General features: G+C 39.5%; 1 protein-coding gene across 3 annotated transcripts in view; it reads right to left on the minus strand.

Moving 5' to 3' along the window:
* Positions 1 to 5322: 5322 nt before the first annotated feature.
* The window catches only part of LOC111864915 (smad nuclear-interacting protein 1), a 13078-nt gene continuing 6751 nt past the window's right edge, over positions 5323 to 11649 (minus strand). The window contains exons 3-5 of one of the 3 annotated variants that reach the window (XR_002842871.2): positions 8716 to 8790; positions 5967 to 6757; positions 5323 to 5376 (exon numbers count right to left, since the gene is read on the minus strand). Coding sequence is in view for 1 of the 3 variants with exons in the window: in XM_023852529.2 (XP_023708297.1) it covers positions 6076 to 6757; positions 8716 to 8790 (757 nt within the window). In the remaining 2 variants the exon portion in view is untranslated. The other 2 variants (XR_002842870.2, XM_023852529.2) reach the window with 2 other exon arrangements.

The following is an 11649-nucleotide window of genomic DNA, read 5'->3' on the forward strand; positions in this document are numbered from 1 at the left end:
CTCCAGGCTATCCACACATGCCTCACTGCACCTTGCTTGCTTGTTCCTGGTTCACATTACTCTTCAGCCATTAAGATGGCAGCGGTATGTCCTTCTGAAATGTCAGTAAACTTGTATGAGACTGCATTGTTTCACATCCCAGAAGACAAGACTCTTTACATTAAAGCAAAGTAAATGGTTATTGAGTTGTTTCATTAGAATACATAACTCTGTGTCCACATAACCAAGTTCTTCTATTACACAGATTAACACACATGATCACTTTAATTCAAATAAATTTAACTGCTGTTACTGCTGCTCCTAATACCACCAAGGAGCTGGGATAGCCTAGTCAGTACGGCAACTAGGGACAGGCTGGATGACCAAGGGGTCAGAGTTAAGTCCAAGTGGGGTCAAGAATTTTCTCTTCTTCAAATCATCCAGACCAGCTCTGGGGTCCACCCCAACCTCCTATCCAATGGGTACTGAGGTCTCTTTCCCCGGAAGTAAAGCAGCAGGGGCATGAAGCTGACCACTCATCTCCAGGTAGTACTGAGATCAAGTGGGTCTATACATCCACTCCTTCATACACCTTCATGGTGTAGTGCTTCATTAGTTAAACAAAAGGACAAATTTACCTTACCTGATACCATCATTATTTCACCAGTTATATTTCTGGTATCTGTTTTCTTTTCTCAGTACATTTTCTAATTTTATGTTTCTATTCCCTTGTAATATCANTCTAGTTTTGAAATATTACTTTCCAATACTTTTTAACTTCATTATATTTGTAGTTTGTGAGTTTCTTATATGCTACGTCCTCATTTATGTTTAATCATTTACTGCATGCAAATCATTCTTTCCAATTTTTTGTTGTGTGTTCAGTATCCTCCTCCATTCCTCTTTGAATTCCCAACACAATGATACTTCACTTACACACAGGTTAAGATGGGATGACAGAACAGTCTAAACATCATCTGCAAACTAACCACAGCATTCTTCAGCCTTATCTTGTACTGTCTCTGGAAAGGCACATGTCAGCATCATTCATGGATGAATGTATTTAAAGGTCAGCTGCTGCAAATAAGTGTAAAGCATCACTGATATCTATAACTGAAACAGGCGTAATGGGAAATGCTTAAATCATTACAGGAACCTATAATCAATAATGAAAGGGTTCTGAAAGTTCTGCCATTAATCAAGAGTCTACTGTGCCTCTTCATAAGACAACAAAATTACACGTAGTGTCAAAACGAAGAAAATCTGCAGCTGTCACACAGATGAAATGTCACACAAATTAAACCAACTCTACTAACAGAGAATTTCTTCATCATTTATCCAATGAGTACAAAATTCCCCAATTTTGTGGAACCTGGCGATTCATCACCACGCTCACAGATGTCCATCATCATTTGTCATCATGAACCAAGTCAATCTAATTAACACATTCGGAACCCATTTCCCTAAGATTTATTTCAATATTATCCTCCTCTCTGTGTGTATAGTTCTCAAATGGTCCTTTTCCCTGCAGTTTCCAATCAAAATGTTATACACAACACTTGTCTCACCTCGTGTGTGACATGTCATGATTTGATCTCTAAAAAGGTATGGCGTCAGTGCCTTGCTGTGTAACTTTCTCAATTTTCCTGTTACATCCTCTTTGGAAAATACAAATGCTTCTTTGTTCTCAGACATCCCAAGCTGATGTTCTTCCGTGGTTTCCTGCTCATAATATCGATTACAGAAGGGACATGGAACCCAAATTTCACTTCATAAAAGGAAAAAGAGGTACAGTTGTTCCTGTGCTTAATTAATTAAGCACTATGCCATAAAGACATACGGGGAGTGGAAGTATAGTTTCACCATTCTTGACCTTGGCACTAGATGGAGGTAAGCGGTCAGCTTCGCACCCCAGCCATTTCACCTCCAGGGAAAGAGCGCCCAATACCCATTAGATAGGAGGCCGGGTGGACCCCACAGCTGGTCTGGCCACTGTGGAGAAGAGAAATTTTTTTCCCCCCAGCCTCTAGCCTGTCACTCTACTGACTAGTAAATGTCAGTTCATATCCAATCCTAAAGAATCAACAACTTTAAAAAGAATATTGATTTCCCTGAATTCAATCAAACAAGTATTTTTACCACTTTTATGAACTTCGTTTTTAATACACCAAATGAAATATTACAATTCCCAGGTTATGAATTAATCAGGTAATCTACTGTTTCACTAAACAGTTTTTAAACCCTGCACACTTCTGTGGCCTACTATACAATGTTTATTTCCTTGCAGTCCCTTAAATGAATAACCTGTTACATATAAAACCGTAAACCTTTCAGTTCATAGTATAACCCTGTAACATCTACAGTATCTTTCACAAGAGTTACAATGCGCCCAAAAATATACAACTGCTTAACTCTGTTACTGCTGAATAAAAATGTTTGTGTCAACCAAAATTAACTCAACTGTAAGAATTCAGACATCAATTCAGTATTTTATTCCTGAACACACAAGAAAATTTTGAACTTTACAACTCATTTTGATCAAAGACTTTTATTTTTCTTACATTCCTTACTGTGTCATGGATTTTATCAAAAGATATAAGTTCTGGAAAGAGTTTATCACACCTACTTTCCTTCAAATGTTTCGGTCTACATTATGAAGCTAAAAATTACATATTAATAGTGGTAACATTCACAATTCTGTACATAATTTTCAAATAAAGAAATTACCACAGTTATCAAACTTTTCAGATATAACCTGAAAGTTATGCACCACTGCCATGCATATAATAAACATATAAATATGTTAAATATGGAATGTTTATGTGATTGTTGCCACTACATAAAAATTTAGCATGGGCATGATGATTCTAAGTAGAAACACAATCTACATGAAAAAGGTTGAGGCAGGGAGAGATTGCTTACCAAATTGCTTATTTCTCAGATATCAGTTATTTCAAACCCATGCATTAGGCGGCATTAATACTGCTCCCACCTTGAAAGTTCACATGGCTACAATGTTGGTATTGCACATGGTAGGAAATTATGAAGTCCAAATGTGGGCTGACATTTTGTGATAGGAAGTCCATACTAAATTCAACGAAAATCCACTGAGCAGATTAAAATACGCCAGGTGGGGGAGGCAGACATAATCAGACAGAACACTTTCACTCACAACAGAAAAAGGGTTAATATTTTAATAATATATACAGTATGCATGTGCAAGTCTCAAATTTTCATGATCAAATCCAAAAAAAAAAAAAAAGTCCTAAATCTCAAGTCATACATCATTCTTTATTCTCAGACTGAGAATTTTCTGGTAACTGGTTGTATGTTGCACATTGGTGTCACGTCAAAATGAATGAGTACCATGTCTGGCCGAATGAAAGGTGACCTTTTTTCTTCATTTCATGGGTCACAGAATTATGGATTATCATGAATCTGAATGTTACATACATTAGGGTCCTTAATCCATGTTAACATTTGGGGATGTTCATGGCACAGTTTGTACAATCATGCCATGGGAGATGCAAGTGAGGAGGCAGGAGAGACACAAATAAGTTTCACGATCAGAAGCTATGAATTACCATAAGGTTGCCAAAAGCACCATCGAAGTTATGAAACATAAGCGGTAATTCAATGACTTACAATATCAGATTTAGGACCTACTGCAACTGTTGCTCAATATAAAAATGACAGATCTTGTTAAGAGTCAGAGTTAAGAGTCTTGTCAGAGGAACTGAACATGAGGAGGATTGCGGCAAAGTTTGTGCCACGACTGCTGCAAAATGAACAGAAGCAGCATCGCTTGGAAGTCTGCAGGGAACTTCAACAACAGCTTCAAGAGGGTCCACACTTTCTTTCGAAAGTTATCACTGGTGACAAAAGTTGGGTTATGGCTACAACCCTTAAAGTAAGCAGCAATCGTCGCAATGGAAGAGCCCTTCTTCAGCTCAGCCAAAAAAAGCTCAACAAGTCAAGAGCAACATTAAGTCCATGTTGATCTGTTCTTTTTTATATTGACGGGATTGTTCATAAGGAGTTTGTCCCTCCTGGTCAGAGAGTCAATAAAGAGTTCTATTGCGATGTTCTAAGGTGTTTGAGGAAGAACATGAGGAGAAAACGTCCAGAGAAGTGGCGCACGAACAACTGGGTACTCCACCATGACAACGCACGACAGCATACAGCTTACACTGTGCAGGAATTTTGGGCTAAAAACAAGATGGCAGTTGTTCCCCACCCACCGTACTCACCAGACTTAGCTCCATGCGACTTCTTTCTCTTTCCCAAGATGAAAATCAAGTTTAAGGGGAGAAGATGTGATACAGTTGAGGAAATTCAAGCGGAAACGCAGACGGTATTAAACACCCTAACAAAGAAAGACTTCCAGGATGCATTTGAAAAGTGGCAGAAACGCTGGGATTGGTGTATGCGCTCCCAAGGGGACTAGTTTGAAGGTGATGGTGCAGAATAAGATCTAGGTAAGATGTAATAGTTTTTATTAATATATTTTGGGAACTTTTGGATTGCACCACGTACAATCCCACTGTTCTTGATTTTTCAGATGCCATGTGTTAAATACAAGAGGACAATTTATACAACTACTGGAGATTATTCTGACTTAAGGATCAGAAGTGTGGCTCCTAAATGAAAAAGATGAACGTAGATTAAGGCCCCTAAAAAGCCATGCCATAGTTCAGAAGTTTAGTTGCTGGCTTCCCACTGCGGTGGCCCGGGTCAGGTCATGGGTTTTTGGTGGACAAAGTGGCCCTCGGGCAGGTTTTCTCTGAGTACTTCAGTTTCCTCTGCCAATCTTCAGTCCACCAACTGCTCCACAATTACCATCATCTATCATCTGGGGCTGACACAGTAGGCCAGTAGTGGCTGCAGTACGAAGTGGACTCAGTCTCACCCCACTAATAATAATATTAATAATAAAAAAAAGAGGACACTACATGGAATTCTAACACTGACACTCTAGCAACAAAGGAATAAGGATAAACAGGAGATTACAAAAACAGAGGAGACATACTGTAAAGGAGTCAAATGAAACAGAAAGGTTTGTTTATAGATGTCTTTGACAAGATGGCTTAACACATGTGGAATTGACTTCTCTGCTCAAGAAAAAGTGTGGCAGAAATAAATAAGGATGGCACAATGGTACAGAAGCAATGGAAGCAAGAGACCTTCAGAATGAAGAATAGAACAGGATGCATCTCAGATTACAATACTTTCCAATAGGTAGTAACATGCCCTATGGGGCTGTGAGACTTACGTATTGGGTTATGGCCTACTGCCACTGGATAAAACCACACTTCACATCCTCACCTTTTCTTCCATTGTGAGACCTATACATTGGGCCACATCCTCCTTCCAACTCATTCACACTAAAGATGGCAACTGTAATGTGTGTCAAAATGGATTAACTTCAATATACAATGCAAATGAATGCCTGGCAAAAATTATACATTAGAAAATGACATGTATGCATGTGTGTGTAAAAAAAATATCTTCAACATCAAATAAGAACATGATTGCAAGTAAAAAAATATCTTCCACAGCAAAATGTTAAATATGTCTGTATTTTTATTCAAAGTGAACACTAAACTCAACACCATGAATATACATACAAGTTTAAATATTCTGAAAGAAGTTTTACAGTCCAAGGTAAAGCTGTCCCTGTAACAGGCAATGGAGGCCCATTGGGTTGTGACACATCGAGGCTCCCACATTTTCTAGACAAATGGCTCATGTGGTTGTGAGGTTGTCAACATGATGTGCCGGCCACTGTTTACCATCAGGAAGAGGTGGTTAGAGGATGAGTCAACCCCTGGGCTGTACTGTGGCTGAAAGGATTAGGGCAAGTGAAAAATCCAACGAACTCATCAGGAATCAAACCCGCAAAACCTTCCAGCCTGTAGCATAGTGCCTCAGCCAACTACACTACAGTCGATCAATATTTTATTCTATTATATTAATTCAGTTAATACCTCTCATTTCCTATAGTCACTTGCCATCACAGAACCAGCAAACGACTTAAAATCTTTTATGTTTCCAGTTAATTTATTTTGCACCACACTTCTGCATACAAAATTGCCACTAGTTTGTGCACACACGTTCTGGAGTCTCTTGCACTGCAACATCATCATCCAACTGTTCATCTTTGCTCTGTTCATGCAGTAGGACATACTCACGAGAACTGTAACCAAACTTAAGTACATCTTTCTCTAGCAATTCTACATATGTCTTGGGTTCAATTTTCACATTATTCACATATGTTCCATTTGATGACTCAAGGTCAATGACATAAGGCCTCACTCTTTTACCCATGGTTCCATCCTCACGTTTGAATGGCACCAGACGGTACTGCAGAGCAGCATGTTGTTTTGAGCATGATGGATGATCTACAGGAATATCTGCTACCTTTCGGTCTCTGCCTATAAGGTACGCACTCTGTCTGTGTATGTACAATGTTGGAAGACCTTTATCACCTTTGAATGGGTAGAACCTCCAACGCCTTTTAGGTTTACGAGCTTCTGGAGGCTGACTGTACTTGATAACAACACCATTGACAGTATTTGTGTCTTCTGCTAATTTTCCTGACAAGCCAAAATTTGGTTTATCCTTTTCTCCTGGAAGAAACTTTTTTGAAGGATCAGGTTTCTTTCCCCATTCATACAGACCTTCTCCTTCAATATTTGGCTCCTGCTTAATTGGACGACTTGTACTTGTAGAATTCTCTTCTTCATTCCCCCATCGGTTCCTCTTTCTTTCAAGTACACTAAACAAAAAGTAATAAACACACTTTAAACACAAATTGCATTGAAAAATGGCTATTTCTAATTAAGTGACTAACCACTTTTGTCTTAATTTAAGAGGCATATTATATGTACTGGCAACTGCACTTCAATGGCAACAGTGATAAGTTTAATCTAAAGATATCAGTAAAGCAGAGATGTGGGGTCACTGTCTGGTCTCTCGCTGTAGCATGAAACAGGCTTGGTGTTAGGACACAATAAATTAAAATATATGAAGGGGACCTGTCAAAGTAAAACTTTAAAAGGTACATTTCAAATCCCACTTACAAAAGGGCAAGTGATATTTCCAAGGATACAATTACTTCCAAAGACTGCAGAAACATGTTAAGGGACAGTAAGCAGATACAACTTGTCCAACAAGTTAGATGTCACTAGTTTAGAACGGGATCTGATGACGGTTATCACATCCTCTCAAGCATGAATGGTCTGGATCACCTTAACTCTGGTAATGCGGACTCAATCCCAATCAGGCCACACATTTCTTTAAGCGGTCCTGTGTCCTCTTGCGTAAGGACAGGTCTTTTAATGATCTAATCCTCCAACCAAATATCCAACATATTAAATGAAACGGAAATGCATATGCCTAGAATTTTCATCTGTATAGGTTATGCAAGCCATTTTCCTGACAGACTAAAGAGTCAAGGGACCCACCGATGGTAACAACAGCTGATTCAGTTGAGTGCTGCAGCTGTTTTCTAAATTTGTGTTTATATTACACTGTGTAACAGAAAAAATTTAGTTCAAGTTGCTACTTATTAGTGCTACAAACTGAGAGAGAAATCATAACATACAGGACATGTATCACCTGAGAAGAACATATTTCGCTGAAGAACAAAACTTTCTACTCATTTTGAACATGGAAAAACTATTCAGAAAAGATTAAAATTATTATACACTACGAGGGGCGTTCAAGTTCTAAGGTCTCTGATTTTTTTTCTCAGGACTGGGAGCAGATAGACACATGCGGTTTAGTTTAAAATACGTGTGCACTCTTTGTGAATGCGTGACAGAGATGGCAGCACTCTATGGCACACAGAACTCTAGTGGTAGCGGCGAGAGTAAGGAGTGTTTTTGATACTTAAAATGGCCACGTTTTCGTTACAAGAACAGCGAGTAATCATTCGTTTCTCCACTTGCGTGGTGCGACACCCATTGAAATTCATCACCAGTTGAGTGAGACGTGTGGTGATGGTGTCATGAATGTGAAAAATGTGCGTTCGTGGGCGCAACAGTTCAAAGAAGGCCGAACATTGTGTGACAACGAACCAAAACAATCTCGGCCTCGCACCAGCCGGTCTGACAACATGGTCGAGCGAGTTGAGAAAGTTGTTTTGGAGGATTGCCGATTGAGTGTGGAAAACATCGCTTCCAAAGTTGGCATTTCCATGGGATCTGTGCACAAAATCCTGCATGAAGACCTGCGAATGCGGAAAGTGTCCTCCAGGTGGGTGCCACGAATTCTGGCGGATGACCACAAGGCTGCACGCATGGCAATTTGCCACGCGATGCTGACACGTGATGAAGGCATGAATGGGACTTTCTTTTCATCAACTGTGACAATGGATGAGACATGGATGCCATTTTTAAATCCACTACTGCATCAGCAATTTTCCAATGGTCAAAACAGACTCCTATAGAAGCGTTTGCAGCAGCCATGGAATCATGGCGTCGACGTTGTGAAAAATGTGTATGGCTGCAGGGAGATTACGTTGAAAAGTGACAGAAGTTTCAAATTTTTTGTATGATTATTGTGTGAGAAAAAAATCGGAGACCTTAGAACTTGAACGCACAACGTATAGACCGTAAGTTACATACACATTCTGTATTTTCTACTGATATTTTCATTTTCTCATGAAATATATCAAGATTTGTTAACCCTGCAAATATATTGTACTTCATATTAATGAAGCCACATAATTACCTTCTTCCATTTCTAGTGCTTCTACCATCTCTGCCTTCCCGATCTTCACTTCTCCCAGCCCGCCTGCCTTCACCTCTGAAAATAAAATTCAAACAACTAATGTAACAAACACATATTTTTCAAACACTGCATTACTATAGTTCAGTCAAATCTGCTCTTGGGTACTTGGTCAGTATGCCCTTTTATGCAGATATTAATCATATTCTCTGTTACTGGTGGCACACCTAGATGTGCACATATTGACTGTATTATCAAACGGTATCCCTCGTTGCATACATACCCATTGTACTGTCTGCTATTGGTGGCATGCTTTGTTGTGAAGATATAAACCATATTAACAGTTCTACCTTTTGGGACATAACACTGTATATTCTGCTGAAATTCAAACATTTCAGAGGATCATGTCACCTTATATTCAGGGCTGCAGAGCAAGCCAAGCATGCAGAAAACAGATTACATTGCATTATTTCCGAGAAGACAGAACTCTTCATGATGGCCACTGTGAGAAACTCAAATCCTACATCAACTATATTGTATATCCACCATACTGTCTACTATTGGCTGCAAAGCTAGTGCAGGTAGCAACCATACTGTGACATGATGACCGAAAGATGGGACAGCGGAACAAAAGAGATGGCTGTTGCTAGGCAACTGCATGGTGAACACTTCTGCATGAACAAATACACATATCATCTATGCAGTCCATGCCAAGGCTATGTAACGAGGGCCAACAGTCAGCTGTGAGTTGTCCTGACTGATCGTTTGCAGCTGCTCTCAGCACCTCCATCAACATCAACCATCACGACAAGAGCAACAGTCTTCAGAGCACCATATGCAACAGGTCACCAATCAAAGCTCGGGTCAGTCAGTGCAGGCTAAAATATAAATAGTAATGCAACGGATGACATGCTTGCTGTCATCACTATGTTGCAGCAGATTATGACACGGTGCTGCAACAGAAGAACAGGTTTGCTGTCAAAATTAAAGTGGTATTTAGTTTGTTGCAGGGTAAGGCAACAACAGCTCACAGACCTATGAAAATCATAGCATTCAAAGCTAACAGCAGTGAGGCAGGCCTATGTGGTCAGAAAACAGTTGTAAGGCTTAAAAATAGATGTGACCCTCTTCTCAGACACATCTGAAACCTCATGAGGTTTTATACATTCCAAAGTATGATATTTATTGAACTGAGTGTCAAGATGGACGTAATGATGGAACTGCCTTTGCATTTTAAAAAGGCTCTCTGTAGCAAAACAGGCAGTGGTAGATTCTAAAGGGTTCTGACGATGGTGAATAATACTCAGAATTATTGGGTTTTTTAACTTTGTCCATCATCTCATATTCTAGATACTATAAAACACAATGTTTTGAAAACTGGATCTGTTTCTGTCCTCAGGTGACGGGCAACACCTACTCTACTGGGTCCCTTAGAAAGAGCTAATCAGTTTTATAATGTTAAATGGTGAATTTTGAAGGCTAAGAATGTATTCCCCCATGTTAGGTGGGGTCCCTTGTCACCACGACATGGCACGTCCTCAAGTTGCAGATGGAGGAGATGCCCTCCAGTTTTGGAGGGAAGCCATGAATATATTGAATAAGCAGTCGCAGACAGCCGAAAATTGGTGGCCCTCCAGCTTGGGCATTGGTCGTGAGGCTAACAACTCCTCACCATAAAAAAATAAGTATGTTACAAAAATGAGCACAAAGCCTCGGACCTGGACAGATTCCTTGGATAAACGACCTAAGCTAAAGAAAATGGATATGAGATTTGGCACTTGGAATGTTCGAAGTTTGTATAGGACAGGTTCGCTCAGGGCAGTGGTGGAAGAGATCTTAAAATATAAGTTAGATTTAGCGGAGTACAGAAAGTCAAATGGGATGGAGGTGGCATCGTGCCAGCAGGAGACTATACATTTTTCTATGGAAAGGGGAATGATAATCATGAATTAGGTACAGGTTTCTTCATACATAAGAGAATAGTATCAGCAGTTAAGAGGGTAGAGTTATTTGTGATAGGATATCATATATAATACTAAAAGGTCGCTTGTGTGATATCATTGTTATGAATGTTCATGCCCCAACAGAAGATAAAATTGATGACATAAAGGATAGATTCTATGATGAACTAGAACATGTATTTGATAAATTCCCGAAGTACCCTATGAAAATTTTGTTAGGAGATTTCAATGCCAAAGTATGGATGGAAGACATTTTCAAACCAACGACTGAGAATGAGAGTTTGCATGAAATTAGTAATGATAATGGAGTTAGAGTAGTAAACTCTGCCACATCAAAAAATCTTACAATGTTCCCACATCGTAACATCCATTAATTTACTTGGACATCTCCTGATGGGAAGATACACAATCAAATAGATCATATTTTGATAGATAGGAGACGGCACTCGAAGTATACTTGATGTCCGATCATTCAGGACAGCAGATTGTGATACTGACCACTACCCGGTTGTGGCAAAGGTTAGGGTAAGCCTGGCAGTGAGCAAACAAATAACACGCACAGTTCATATGGAGAGGTTCAATGTCAAGAAATTAAATGAGGTAGAGGGTAAAGAGCAGTACTGTGTTGAAATCTCAAATAGGTTCGCGGCTTTGGAAAACTTGGACAATGAGGTGGATGTTAATAAAGCTTGGGAAACTATTAGAGAGAATATAAAAATGTCTGCCAATGAGAGTCTAGGTTATTATCCGTTCAGCGTGGTTTGACGTGTATGTTTCGTCAGGTATTTAAATCGTCTGGGGGGTTCAACGTGTATGTTTCGTCCAGCTGCACACCTATAACGCCCATAATAATTGATGGTTTTGCCATAGATTGTTAGATTTTTCGCTGGCCTGTTGTCAGGAGAACTGTATTTAATGACACACGAGTTTAAGAGCACTAAGTCATTGTTACATATGCCTGTCTTGCGTTAAAGTT

The sequence above is a fragment of the Cryptotermes secundus genome, unplaced genomic scaffold, assembly GCF_002891405.2.
Source record: "Cryptotermes secundus unplaced genomic scaffold, Csec_1.0 scaffold62, whole genome shotgun sequence".
NCBI classification, from domain to species: domain Eukaryota; kingdom Metazoa; phylum Arthropoda; class Insecta; order Blattodea; family Kalotermitidae; genus Cryptotermes; species Cryptotermes secundus.